Source organism: Mesoplodon mirus (genome assembly GCF_964341445.2).
Source record: "Mesoplodon mirus genome assembly, chromosome: 6".
NCBI lineage: Eukaryota > Metazoa > Chordata > Mammalia > Artiodactyla > Ziphiidae > Mesoplodon > Mesoplodon mirus.
In genome coordinates, this window is record NC_138982.1 from 135,967,643 (window position 1) to 135,982,980 (window position 15,338).

Consider the following 15,338-nt stretch of genomic DNA (forward strand, 5'->3'; position numbering starts at 1 on the left):
AATGTGCTATTCCTTACTATTAATCCTTTTTTCCTCTCCTTCCTCTCTTCGCCCCACAGTGTTCCTCCCGCAGCTGAATGGGCTGTTCCTCAGCCATCCAGACTGAAATACAGACAGTTATTCAACAGTCATGACAAAACCATGAGTGGACACTTAACAGGTATTTACAAATAAGAATTAATTTAGTGAAACGTGATCTTTGTTCTAAATGCACATTGTTTCTAGATGTTGGGCTGAAGATTTTCCAGACATCTTCCTCTATTTGCTGTACTTCTTTCTAAACAGGGTTTTTGTTGTTCCTCTTTACCTCCAGTTCTCGTCTACTGATAAGGCCATAGTTATTTTGTTCTCCAGTGCCTCAGGCTTTTGCTTCTTGGTAAATAGAACCTAGACCAAGGATCCCCCAGCACCCCAAATGCCACTGTTGTGCAAATCAACGCACTTTGCAAAGAAACAGTGCTGTGAACAAAGCCTGATTCACATTCTGAAGTTCAACTTAGTAGATGACCTTGAAACTGTCTACTCAAACAATCAATGTTTATGGCAGGATGCAGGGTGAAAGTTAGTAAATGGTTGGGGAGTTTAGAACCTAGCTTTGCCACTAACCAGCTGGAGGTCACTTTACATTTTTGGATCTTATTTCTTCATGTATAAAAGGCCAGAGTTAAGGTATATGGTCTCTATGGATTTAAAAAAAGATGGTTGTCTGCATTAGAAGGATTCAAAGGATTTTATGATACTATCCAGAAACCTTTGTAATAAGGGGTTAAACACTTAAAATTGTTAGAGGGTTATAAAGAAAAGCATAATTTTAATAAAGGAAAATAGAGATCTCCGATACAAACATTAAGTGTAAAAGGGGGGGAAATGTAACTGCCCTTTAACAAATATGAAAGGAGCGGAGAATGGGGTCATTTTCCTGGGGTGGAGAAGCAGTGATATTCAGCAGAAAACATTTTAAATTTCTGATTCTTACTATCTTTTTTTTTTTTTTTCTATCACTTACAATTGCAATTTTTACTTCCAAAAGAAAAATTCATCCTTGTTTAAAAATGTCAGGATTGGGTGAGACTTCGAAGGGTTCTGGTCTAACCTTGAACCCTATCCCAGTAAAGAATCTCAGCAGTCATTTCAAATAAGCGTATATTTGTATCTGAAAGGGCGAGTGATAAGTATGCACAAATTCTCTGTATGCCTCGCTCACTGTGCTAAAGCAGTAGCTGTCACTTTTATACATAGCATGAAAAACCAGGCCAGCTTATATGGGCACTGAAGGGATATTCAAAGGTAGAGTTTTAAGTACTGTTTAACGTGGTTTGACACCAGTGTGTCATACAGACCCAGACCTGCATTGTCAGTGAATCTGAAAACATTTTTCAAAGCACTGTTGGCGTTTGCTGGGAGTTACTTAAAATAGTATTCAGATGCCATGTTGATGCCGAAATGCTCTTTTCTTGGTAGGATGTGTTTTACGACCGAAGTATAGTATCAGGTAGAAGGTATATGATGCAGGAACTTAAATATTTAGAACTTCTAATATCTGAGGCAGAAAATAAAATTTGAAATATACTGGATGGATGAGCAGATTTTTGCACTGTTTAGCTGTATACTTATTACTATTTTGTCCTGGAAAGAATTTAAGGTGGGAATTTCATTTTCAAATCTTTGTATAGTCATGTCAAATAGAAAGAATAATTTCTTACAGTACATTTTAAAATAGGAGTAAATAAAAGACATTTAATTTGTTTTCCCTTTGTGAGGAATCAATATAAGGTGTGTTTTAGGCTAAATAAGACTGTTGATGGAAGCAGATCAGGTTTGTTGAGATGAAATACAAAGATTATTTCCATGATCACAACTGTGAAAATAATTGTGCGAATCCTCCCTCAACCCCAAAAGCAGTTACTCAATTCAGCTTAAGAATTGAGTAAGGTTAAGAAGAATATCAAGAAAGTTGAGAATGGTTCCCAGAATGGAAAGAGGCAGAAGTGAAATATTTAGCAGTGGCACAGTTTACCCCATTGATTACCTGGGTTGATTTCGCTGATACACCTGGTTAGGTGGGCACCCCTTTGTTCCTTCCCAACCTGATGTATATGCTACTGCACGCTCTTAAAAGAGACACTCTTAAAGAGAGAAGGAGTCCTTCTTAATCTAAGTTATATAAGTAGCTCTAGAATTCAGGTAATGCTATTCTTGCTAGTCCTCTTCCAAAGAGGTATTTTATTATCTCCTTGCATCCTGAAACGGTGCATGTGTTATTTGGTTATTCATATGCTAATCACAAAATGCTAAAAGTCTTGGTCGTTGTTTGAGGTAAAGCATTAACTTCATTTAATTGTCTGTCTTCTTTCCGTTCAAGCTTCCCTGCTGAAACTTAGCTACCCACTGTGGGCTTTGTGAACTTGAGATTTGTGTTTATTCCCTTAATGTTTCCGTATAAGCCAGTCTGCCTTTCATGAATGTAGGCTTCTACAGAATAGTTCTGTACACTCAGAGCTTGATTTTTATGTTGTCCTGTTACTATCTTTGCTGTTGCTGATCTAATTTAATGTTTCACAACCTTGTCTTAGGACTTAGAGTCAAGTATTAGAAATTGCAAGACAGTTGGGGATCTTTTAGTGCAGGGGTCAACAGACTTCTTCTATAAACAGCAAAAGAATGTTTTCAGATTCACTGACAATGCAGGTCTGGGTCTGTATGACACACTGGTGTCAAACCATGTTAAACAGTACTTAAAACTCTACCTTTAAATATTCCTTCAGTGCCCATATAAGCTGGCCTGGTTTTTCATGCTATGTATAAAAGTGACAGCTACTGCTTTAGCAGAGTGAGCGAGGCATACAGAGAATTGTGTATACTTATAATTCGCCCTTTCAGATACAAAAACATTTTAGACTTGCAGTCAGACACTGTCACTGCTCTTCAACTTTGCCATTGCAGTATGAAAGCAGCCCTATATCATGCTTAAATGAATGGGCATGGCTATGTCTCAATAAAACTTTATTTACAAAAACAGGTGGAGGGCTGGATATGGCCTATAGACTGTGGTTTGCCAATCCCTGTTCTAGATCATTTTCCTCATTTCAGAGATAAAAGAACTTCCTAAAAGTAGTTTTGTTAATGTCACGTGTCATTAGGGAGTGGAAGAGTCAGGACTGGAATCCATATGTCCTGATATCCAGGTCCAGGGCTAGTTCTTTTCACTTATTGTTATACTTTTTATTGAGTAGATGAAATATGAACTTTCTTTTATATAGTTCTGAAGTGGGCAGAATTGTTACAAGTATAAATTAAAGCATTCACTAAACTTTTGCTAATTCTACTTTAATGTTGCCAACATTCTAAATACAATGTTAGAGACTAAATAAAATGATCAGTGAACTTTTCTCATTCCAGTATACCACAGAACAAGCAAAATTTTATGCGTGGTAATCTTCCTAACACAGTTGCTACCACTTTCCGATCCTTGGTCTTCCTGTCATCCTGGGACCACACCTTGGGAGTCAGTGATGGACATAAGACATTCGTCTCTCTCCTCCTAACACTAGTTTATTTAAACATTCAAATTCTTCCATTGTAGCCTTTCTGGTATCTAAGGCTAGTTTCATGCCCAAACTGAAGATATATACAAGTATTTTAAGAAGTGAGAGCTGATTTTGAAAAGAGAGTTGAAATTCCAGGAATTCTTCTTTATCACTAACCTAGGAAATGGCTGTGATAATTGGCCATTTATACAACCTTGAGCAAGTTTTTTCGGTTTAGTTTTGTTTTAGAGTCTGTATAATGAAATGAGTAGAAGAGTTCTCTCTAAGGTCCCTTCCTCCTCTAAGATTCTCTGAATCGTATCTGAATTTGATAGTCATCATGGTGGAGGAAGCAGGTGGTGGCCAAGATGCTGAATTTAGAGAGAATAAGTTTCAGCTTTGTAAATAAAAACCTGATACGAATAGAGACGGTAACCTGGACAAAAGGGCAGGTTATATTTTGAAACTCTAATCCTTTACATACCCATTCCTCATTAAACATCTATTTAACAAAAATTTATTGACTGTGTGCCAGGTGCTTTGTGTTTCTTGCCTTTTTCATTGGGGCTTAATTTCCTTTTTAAAAAGCCCCTCGGGTAATAGCAAATATTGTTTAAAGCACTGTGATTGCATGAGATTGCATAGTACCTATGTGCAGAACACTGATCAGTGAAGATTTGCTGATTCATCTTTATATTTTTTTCCTGGTTTTTGTTTAGGTCCCCAAGCAAGAACTATTCTTATGCAATCAAGTTTACCACAGGCTCAGCTGGCTTCAATATGGTAAGGAATGAAAAAGTTCCTTGGTTTGTATAAAGTGGAAACTCTTTTTCTTAAATTGATATGTCTCATGGGTCTTTAGATTAATGCTGTTATTTCTAAGGGGGATATATGGAGTAGGCTTAATTTTCCAATGAGTTGTTATGATTACCCCTCTTACTTTCCCCCCTTTTGATTTTGAAAAATACAAAAGTAGAGCAATCAATATAATGAATTCTCAAGAACTCATAATACAGCCTAGATAAGTCTCAACTCATGACTTGTCCTGGTTCTCCCCTCCTCCTTTCAATTATTTTAAGCCAAATCTCAGTCATTATATCATTTCCATCTGCAAATATTTCATCTTGTATCTCCAAAAGACATAGGGATTTTTCCCCACATGACTGCAATACCAAAAGTCCACTTAAAACTGTTAATAGTAATTCTTATCATTAAGTTAATCAGATGGTGTTTAAATTCCTTAGATTGTCTCATAACTTTTTTTTATAGTTGATTTGTTCAAATCAGGACTGAAATAAATCTATTTTGTAACAATTGGTTGATACATCTTTTAAGTCTCCTTTAACCTATAAACTCCCCCTTGTTTTGTTCTCCACTCCTCCCCCACCCCACCCCACAAAAAAAAAACCCAGATCATTTGTCCTATAGTTTCTTATAGCCTAACTTTAGCTGATGGCACCCTTGTGGTGTTAATTCATTCTTGTGTTTCCTGTAGATTGGTAGTTAGATCTTGAGCAGGGTTCTCCACCTCAGTGCTATTGACATTTTAGGCACGATGACTCCGTGGTGGAGGCCTGTCCTGTGGACTGTTGATTGTTAAGTAGCATCTCTGGCCTCTGCCTACTGCAGCAGCATGAGCCCCGCCTCCACTTGTGACAATCAGAAATGTCTCCAGACATTGACAGATGTTCTTTGCAGTACTAAATCAATCAATGGTTGAGAACCACTCATCAGGTTCAAGTTTGAATTTTTTTTTTTTTTTTGCAAAATACATCAGAGATGATACCGAGTACTTTCATCAGTAGGTACATTTATGTCTCTTTGTCTATTTTGTAATGATTTTTAGTAGCTATTGATGAGCCTTGCCTAATCCTATAGGATTCTTTACATTTAAATATTAACTAGAATGTTAAATATTTAATTTTAATATCTAGTTAAATATTAACTAGAATACACACTCTTCAGGAGTGTGTATCTCTCAGTTAGGCATTATCCATTGATTCCACCCGGAAGATAAACCCGGTCTATACCACTTACCTGCTAGGTTCATGATTTTGCTGCAGGCTCATTGATGTGGTTGTTTCATAAGCGGTCAAGCTCTAGTGCTGCTCCCTTCACCCATTATAGTCCCTTCTGCTTTGCGTTAAAGGGTCAGCCTCTTGCAATAGCATAATAACAGACCAGTTAGCAAGCATCTTATATCTATGACACATCTAGACCTCTTTAAGTCTGGGTGTGTATCAGTATCCTAGGGCCCTCTGAAATAAAAACTAAAGACCTAACCTTTATGGACGTTGGTTGTTCTCATGACACTAGAATATAATGAAATGTTTAAGTTTCTCATTTATAACCTGCCCTCTTTGAAAAAAAATACTTGAGTCTTCTCCTACTAGAATATTATATTCTCCTTCTACACGATAAGAAGATATTTAATTAAATGTGTACAGCCATTCTTCAGGCAAGTATGGGGAAAAAAACAAATAGGAATTCCACCTGCCTTTTAATTGCGTTTACCTAGGAGTGGGCAGTGAAAAGGAAGAGAGAGCAAAGTAAAACAGGCAGGGTTTTCATTTGTGGCTCTGTTCTGCTTAAAAACAGGAGTCTGGACCCTGGAAAAGGCAAAGGTAGAGGAACAGAAAAGAGATCAGTGGTTGCCAGGGCCTGGGGGCAAAGGAAAGGGTGACTGTAAAAAGACAGGAATTTTCGGTGATGATGAAACTTCTATACATTGTAGTAGTTACACAACTGAATGTGTTTGTCAAAACTCGAAGAATTGTACTCTAAAAGGGGTGGATGTTACCATATGGATATTGTACCTTAAAAAAAAGAGTTTATGCCACCTGAGGAAATTTCAGATTTAAGAGTAGTTTCTTGATTTATCGCATCAGCAAAGCCAGTTAGTTGCCCAGTGTAGCATCTGTCCTGTTGGTATTTCAGTGAACAGTGTTGTGGTCTTGCATCCTCTTTTGGTGTCCAGAAGTTGTTAAGTAAAATCACATTCTTGGACTTGCTAGAAAAATCTGTTTACTTTAATTAGCTACCAGGGCAAGTTGATTATGAAGAACAGTGACGACTGAATCCTGAGATTAAGGAACAGAAAACACCTTGCCTCTGTGGCTGGAGGCCGTAAAGATCCACCCTTGGAGGCCTAGATCAGGGCTTGGTCCAGTGAGCTGAATCTGGCCTGCACCTGGTTTTGTTTTTTAAAACAACTGTGCCCATTTGTTTCTCTATATATTGTCTATGGCTACTTTCCTGCTGCAGCAGCAGAATTCAGTGTGATAGAGACTGTGTGTTCTGCAACGCTTAAATATTTACTATCTGACCTGATAGTCTGCAGAGCGTAGTCTAAATTAGACACATGGAATGTATGATACATTTAAAATGGGTTGCAATGATTGAGAAGAGTGTAATTATAATCATAGTTAACATCTGTTGAATGCTGGACACCATCCCAGCTATATGGATTGTCTCATTTTGTCTTTGCAATGGTGGTGTGAAATAGGTACTATTTTTATAAACTGAGGCACAGAGGAACTCAGTTGGCCTAGAGTCAGAACAAGAAAATAGAACGTTTAAATCACTCATGAACAGTAACAAGCATGCATTTTCATGAAACTAGATTACAATGAACTTTTTGTTGAATAGGAATCTTTCTGACATTGATCAAGATGGAAAACTCACAGCAGAAGAATTTATCCTGGCTATGCACCTAATTGATGTAGCTATGTCTGGCCAACCACTGCCACCAGTCCTGCCCCCAGAATACATTCCACCTTCCTTTAGGTAAGGAATATTTGGCTCTCATAAGAAATTGTGTGCTGAGTATGTGAATTTCAAACTTGGCTTTGTATCTTATAGTCATTTTTTATTCTTGGCAAGTAAATGAAATCTCTATGAATTCAAGCAAATCTTCTTAGGTAGGTTTGTGTTAATCTTTCCCTGTTCTGTTCTTTAAAGTACTTATAGGATATTAGTAAAACAGTCAAGTAAAACATCACAGATTTTGTGACTTTTGAGACAGTCCATATAATCAAAGCTCACCCAAAACTTTAGCAGTTTAAGTGCAATGATATCAACCTGTACATAGAAAATAAAGCAAGGAGATTCTGCCTATGAATTCTACACGTTCCAGACAGAGGTAACAAAATGCTGGCAATGTAGAAATTATAATCAGGAAGATAATGAAAGGAAATTTTCATGGTCTGAAACATAACCTCAGTGGAGACATTGAGAGGGTAGTTCAGGGTCCAATTGGGAAGACTCTGCAGTTACTGGTATCCTCCACCTACCCACAACCACGCATACACAGCTCTCTTGGACAAATGTGTCTCAAACCTTTAACTCAAAAGGCAAATTTGAGATCTTACGAGTACAAAGAAGAACAAAAGAAGCACAGATAAGAATTTCTGTGCTAATTCCTCACGGGAAGGACTGGGGGAAAAATCCCCATAAAAGTATGAGACATGAAGCCATCACTGTCAGCACATACACGGTGCAGGGGGGAGCTGAGAAAACTGTGAATGTGTAGGAAGAAACCAGTAGCTGGACAGTTTGCCCATAAAATCTCACAGCTTCAAGAATTGCTACAAGAAACACAACACTGGAAGCTGATAAAAAAGCATAAAAAGTAGATAGGTAGATCGGTTTAAAAGAGCAAGATTAATGGTGTAAAGTGAAACTAACCAGTAAACTAAGTGATTTGTTTTAAGGACTATAAAGTGTAGACATTTCATGTGTTTATTAAGAGATAACATGGAGAGACTTTGTAAAGGGAAAAAAAAAAAGATGCTCTCAATTAGCTGAGCTGCTAATCTTCCCTTGGAAATTTAATGTTCCATAGGAGGGTTATGATCGTAACAGCGAACACTTACTATGTCCCAGGTACTGCTCTAACCACCTGACAATTGTTCATTGATTTAATCCTTTGGAATTGTCCTACTTTTGGTGATGGTTCTAAACATTTGAATGAATATGGCACTCAGAGTCTGATGACGTTCAGATACTCATTTTTAAGAAACTCTTTGTAAATAGAGAAGACCAAATCTTTATCTTTTCCTCACTAAAAATGAAATTTGCTCCATGATATGTGGCATAATCTTAAAAAATTTTTTTTTCATAATTTACCCAATTCTACCTAGACAGCTTTACGTGAATCCTCTTTTTTTTCTTTCTTTTTTTCTTTTTTTCCACAACTGCAGAAGAGTTCGATCTGGCAGTGGTATATCTGTCATAAGCTCAACTTCGGTAGATCAGAGGTTACCAGAGGAACCAGTTTTAGAAGATGAACAGCAACAACTAGAAAAGAAATTACCTGGTAAGACAGTCCTTATATTTGAATTATAGCATATTAGAGATTTTCTATCTCTAAGGCAAAGATGGAGGTAAAAAGAAATTTAGCTTTTGACATTCTTGCTATGTTTCTTTTTTAAAATTTTATTTATTTTATTTTTTTTGCTGGGTTGGGTCTTTGTTGCTGTGCACAGGCTTTTCTCTGGTTGCGGCGAGCAGGGACCACTCTTCGTTGCAGTGTGCGGGCTTCTCATTGCGGTGGCTCCTCTTATTGCAGAGTATAGGCTCTAGGTGCGTGGGCTTCAGTAGTTGTGGCACGCGGGCTCAGTAGTTGTGGCTCACAGGCTCTCTAGAGCTCAGGCTCAGTAGTTGTGGTGCACGGGCTTAGTTGCTCCGCAGCACGTGGGATCTTCCCGGACCAGGGCTCGAACCCATGTTCCCTGCATTGGCAGGCAGATTCTTAACGACTGAGCCACTGGGGAAGCCCTTGCTATGTTTCTTTAACTGACCTTAGTCAGAAAGGAAACACTTTTCATATGCTTTTGGATTTGAATATATGTATAGAAATAAGAACATTATGTACTCTGCTAATGCACCCTTGTTCTAGCTTTTAAATTAAAATCTGATTATTTACCACTTAACAAAAATTTTATAAATGTTATTTATAAAATGCTCAAAACTGATAAGCCTTTAAGGTGGTTGCTTAATACCACCAGTGCAGAAATAGAATGTAAAATTGCCTACTGTTGTTTTCTCATGTTGTTATAGAATCGGAAGCTCCTTGATAACAAGAAGTTATTTTAAATTTAACATGAACCTAATTTAAATTATCCTCATTTACAAAGATAAATTCATCATACTATTAAAATATTCTATGGTAGCTATGAATTATTAATGATGAGATAACAATTGATACATCCTAATGAAATTTATCATGGAACCTATTTATGTTAAATACTCTGTCAGTGTCATTTTGTTGCATTTAAAGTGCTCAGGGGATAATTGACCTGCTCAGGACACTAGCTCTCCTAGTCTCCTCTTTAACTAAATTACTTTTTGTTCAGTGATAAACGGCTTACTGAAAATGTTCTTTGTTCAAGTGTGTTGAGTACAGTGAAGAATCTAAATGTTAATAATACATGGTCCATGCCCTCTAGAAGGTTATAATACAACTGTGGATTTAAGACATCCATATAAACAATCATCAAAGCAGTGCATAAGTATGATAAATTCCTGAAAACAGAATTATAGATGCACAGCAGAGCTTACTTATGGCTGGTTGGCATAGACTGGGAAATACACAAGCAATTAAATCTCTATGGAAGAGGTCACAGTTGAGTTGAGATTTGAAGAGTAATTGGGTCATTACAAGTGGAAGGGAGGAACATTTCAGGTTGATAATAATGGGAATAAAGTCTTAAAGCAAATAAGGACAGGGATCCTTAGAATTTGGAATTTTCTTTTTCTGTTGGTAGAAGACATTCATTTAAAGTTTTGAACAGGATGTGACAGTATTAGAGTTTTTGGTTAGTGCATTCTTTCTTTCAACAACCATTTATTATGTGCCTCTGTGTACCAGAAATAGGGCCAGATTTTGGAATTAAAAAGATGTATAGGGACTTTCAGTTTTTTTCTTTTTTTTTAATTGAGGTAAAATTTACTTAAGATAAAATTGATCATTTTGAAGTGTACAATTCAGTGGCTGTCTAAGTCAGCTTGGGCTTCCATAATAAAATGTCATAGTCTGGGTGGCTCAAACAGCAGAAGTTTATTTCTCACAGTCCTGGAGGATAGGAAGTCCAAGATCAGGGTGCCGTCCACTTCCATTCCTGGTGAGGGCACTCTTCCTGACTTGCAGATGGCTGCATTCTCACTAGGTCCTCACATGGCCTTTCCTCGGTGTGTGCACATGGAAAAAGAAAGATAGCTCTCTCTTCCTTTTCTTATAAGGCCACTAATTCATAATGAGGGCCCCATCGTCATGACCTTATCTTAACTGGAATTACAAAGTTCCCGTCTCCAAATACCAGCCCATTTGGGGGTTAGGGTTTCAACCTATAAATTGGTGGGGTGGAAAACATTCAATCCAAAACAGTGGCCATACCTAGTTACTCTCCATTCTCCCTTTTCCCCAGCCCCTGGAAATCACCTGTCTGCTTTCTGTCTCTTTGGATTTACCTCTTCTGGATATTTCATATAAATGGTATTATTCAGTGGGTGACCTTTTACGTCCAACTTCTTTCACCTAGCATAGTGTTTTTGAGATTCATCCACATTGTAGCGTGTATCATTACTTCATTCCTTTCTCTGACGGAGGGGACTTTCGATTTTAAGGTGGCAGAGTAAAATGGATGCTGCCTGTTCCGAAATCACAAAAGGAGCCAGAAGAACAAGAAAATAAAACTTGCTTGCCATCTCTGATCTCTAATCTAACTACAGTATGTAAGGAAGGTCTGTTTTCAGTGAAGGCCAGACAGGAATGTGGGAAGAAGCCAAGAAAGGATGCTCACAGCTACCCATCTCAAGACAGTGTGTGAAGTGACGGTCCTTGAAATAGATTGGGAACAATGGGAATGACATGCCACACAGGCTGGCAGTGAGAGCTTCCCTTGTCTGGGGCTGGCTCCAAGGAGAAGCGTGTGAAGCAAACACAAAACTGAATAGACGCTGCTGAAAACATAGTAAGGGATGTGGTGGATGGAATTTATTTTTTAAGTAAAATAAAATGGATGTAAACAGTGTTAGCAAGGATCAGAGAAAAACAATTATTGACCTGGGGATAGTTCTAAAGTTCATAATTGGTGTTCTCAAAGAAGGAAACTGAGTAATGGGTTAGAAAAAATAATTTACCGAGTATCGTTTCCATGATGATTAGGGCACAACCTGCTCTTCAGTGTGAAACCCAGGAGGAGACTTACCTTCTTACCTCTGCGTTCAGAAACTGTCTTGTCTGTTAAAATTGAAGACACAACAGCACGGTTTTAAGCAAAGAAAAAAGAGGTAGAAAGGGAAAGATTCGTGGTACAGAAGTGACAGGGGTCAATTGCTGAATCCAGGTCATAGAAAAGGGAACAGGTAGAGTGACAGGGAATGTATGGAGGTTGGGTGATGATGCAGAACTGCTGTCAAAAGATTATTCCAGGGTTTCCCTGGTGGCACAGTGGTTGAGAGTCCGCCTGCCGATGCAGAGGACGCGGGTTCGTGCCCCGGTCCGGGAAGATCCCACGTGCTGTGGAGCGGCTGGGCCCGTGAGCCATGGCCGCTGAGCCTGCGCGTCCGGAGCCTGTGCTCCACAACGGGAGAGGCCCCAACAGTGAGAGGCCCGCATACCGCAAAAAAAAAAAAAAAAAGAAAAAAAGATTATTCCGAAACCGCGTTTGGCATTTCGAACACTATGATGTGGTTCATCTGGAGGGGAGAGTATATAAGCAAGAAGCTGAGTTTAAAAAAAAAAAAAAAAAGAAGAAGCTGGGTGAAGGGCACGTTCATAGTGCTTATCAATGAGGGCACAGGTGAGAAAGAAACTTTTGGAGTTCGGGTTTGCAGGTACACCACACATTTCCAATATGCCATTGAGTTTTCCCTTTGAAAATGCTATGTTGAAAATCATGGCTTTTCATAATCGTTACGTCTTGTTTTAAAGTAACCTTTGAAGATAAGAAGCGTGAGAACTTTGAACGTGGCAATCTGGAGCTGGAGAAACGGAGACAAGCACTCTTGGAGCAGCAGCGCAAAGAACAAGAGCGCCTGGCCCAGCTGGAGAGGGCGGAGCAGGAGAGGAAGGAGCGGGAGCGCCAGGAACAGGAGCGCAAGAGGCAACTGGAGCTGGAGAAGCAGCTGGAAAAGCAGCGGGAGCTGGAACGTCAGAGAGAGGAGGAGCGCAGGAAAGAAATCGAGAGGCGCGAGGTGAGCAGCTGGGGAGCAGCCCCGTCATGATCACGTGTGCTCTTCCAGAGCTGTTTAAGTAATATATTAACACAGTCTTTTTTTTCTTTTTACAATTCAGTAGTTTTCGTTATTCACAAAGTTGTGTAACTGTCACCACTAATTCATCACCCCAAAAAGAAACTCCTTACCCATTAAGTGGTTACTCCCCATTCCCCCTCCTCCTGCCCTTAACAACCACGAATTTCCTTTCTCTCTCCATAGGTTAGCCTATTCTGGACATTTTGTATAAGTGGATTCACATAATATGTGGCCTTTTGTGTCTGGCTTTCGATTAGCATGTTTTCGTGCCAAGTTGTAGCATGAATCAATACTTTATTCCTTTTTGTGGTTGAATAGTGTTCCATTATATGGAGAGACCACATTTTATTTATCTCCATTCATCAGTTGATGGACATTTGGGTTGTTTCCACTTTTTGGCTATTTTGAATACTGTTGCTATGAACGTTCACATACAAGTTTTTTTTTTTTTTTTTTGTGGTACGTGGGCCTCTCACTGTTGTGGCCTCTCCCATTGCGGAGCACAGGCTCCAGATGCGCAGGCTCAGCGGCCATGGCACACGGGCCCAGCCGCTCCGCAGCATGTGGGATCTTCCCGGACCGGGGCACGAACCCATGTCCCCTGCATCGGCAGGCAGACTCTCAACCACTGCGCCACCAGGAAAGCCCATGTACAAGTTTTTGATAATACAGTCTTGTAACAAACCGTTGATAGCAGTTAAGTATTTTTTTCTAGCCTATTTTCTGCATTCACATACAAATATAGAAACAAAAAGGTTTATATGGTGGAGTGGTTGAAGGTTTAGTGAAATTGTTTTTTTAAACCGCTGTAATGGTGTCACACTAATTTTATTGTTCTGCATCTTTTTCTTTTTCCTTTAGAAAATATGTCTCATAATCTTCACTGTATTTTATGAATGGCTTCCTAAATTTGGTGCCATACCTGGATAGGGGCCAAGCCTATCTCCTATCTGTCTTTCCAATTTTAGTATATTGTTTTTTTTTAATTTATTTATTTATTTATTTATTTATGGCTGCATTGGGTCTTCATTGCTGCGTGCTGGCTACTCTTTGTTGCGGTGCGCGGGCTTCTCATTGCGGTGGCTTCTCTTGTTGCAGAGCACGGGCTCTAGGCACATAGGCTTCAGTAGTCATGGCACACGGGCTCAGTAGTTGTGGCTTGCGGGCTCTAGAGTGCAGGCTTAGTAGTTGTGGCGCACGGTCTTAGTTGCTCCGCGGCATGTGGAGTCCTCCCGGACCAGGGCTCGAACCTGTGTCCCCTGCATTGGCAGGCGGATTCTTAACCACTGCACCACCAGGGAGGTCCTAGTATATTGTTACAGAAGCAATGACATGATTCTCTTGTGTGGATAAAATGTATTTTAAAGATGGGGGATTTGTCTTTATAAAAAAATAATACTTTGGTTTCGTCTCCTGATGATTGCTTTAGAAAACTTGTAGCTATAAGCTGCCTTTCATTCGGGCAGACACACACAGATACTAACAGGATTTTCATTTCCAGAATGACAACCAAAAGGTAGACAACCTTTCCTTCTTCAATGTTTTTTTTTTAAAAAAAAAGTATTTTAGAGTGTTTATTCAGGATTATTTAATTGACATTTACCATGTGCCAGGCATTGATAGTCCCTGGAGATACGGTGATGAATAGGAACCCCACCTGTCCTCCAGGCCCCTACAGTGTAGTTGGAGCACAGGTATGTAAGAAGCGATTACAATACAATAAAGAGTGCCAGGTGCTCCGACAGATACTCTGCCTAGCAGCCATCAGAGTCAGCGTTGAAGAGAGCTGACATTGCCAGAGAAATTACAGAACCTTCTGTGCTAAAAAGGAAATGAATGATTAGGGAGATGGAGGTCACAAACTTTTAAAGCTTGAGACAAATAATAATCTCTCATGTGACAGAAGAAATAATAACTACTTGTTTGATGGAAGAAAGCTATTTTTGTTTTGTTTTTTGTTCTGGGGTTTTTGGTTTGATTTTACTAGATTGATCTTCCTTGTTTTTTATGAGTCAGTAAATAAGGAAGAGCAGCTTATTTAGCACACCAAGCATCCTTAGCGGCATAAAGAATTGAATGTCAGTGGTGAAACAATCCAGTCTGTTCTCAACTCATGTAAATATAATAGCCTTTCTGAATATTCTTTTTTCCTATAGAAGGAATATTATATTTGCATAAAATTTTTCTGCTATTTTAAAATAAAAATTTCTTGTAATGTTTAATAATATTTCACCCCTAAAAGAAAAGACTTACTAGATGTAATGCTTACTAAGAGACCTTGAAGAGTGTAAGAACTGAACAATTAATAAATCGTCTGTGTATGTCACAGGCTGCAAAACGGGAGCTTGAAAGGCAACGACAGCTTGAATGGGAACGGAATCGAAGACAAGAACTATTAAATCAAAGAAACAAAGAACAAGAGGACATAGTTGTGCTGAAAGCAAAGAAAAAGACTTTGGAATTTGAATTAGAAGCTCTAGTGAGTAGTTTGATTATGCTTTGGGAATCTACTTACATTGAACCATTAAAATGCTAATAATTCGTATTATTTTT

The 15,338-nt window shown here is 38.8% G+C and overlaps 1 protein-coding gene across 1 annotated transcript in view; it reads left to right on the top strand.

Moving 5' to 3' along the window:
- ITSN1 (intersectin 1) overlaps positions 1–15,338 on the top strand; it is a 244,597-nt gene that overhangs the window by 104,629 nt on the left and 124,630 nt on the right. Inside the window, exons 9-14 of the mRNA XM_082625531.1 lie at positions 60–160; positions 4,247–4,310; positions 7,176–7,313; positions 8,729–8,844; positions 12,463–12,725; positions 15,115–15,264. Of these exons, the coding sequence (XP_082481657.1) occupies positions 60–160; positions 4,247–4,310; positions 7,176–7,313; positions 8,729–8,844; positions 12,463–12,725; positions 15,115–15,264 (832 nt within the window). The remainder of the gene's footprint in view (positions 1–59; positions 161–4,246; positions 4,311–7,175; positions 7,314–8,728; positions 8,845–12,462; positions 12,726–15,114; positions 15,265–15,338) is intronic.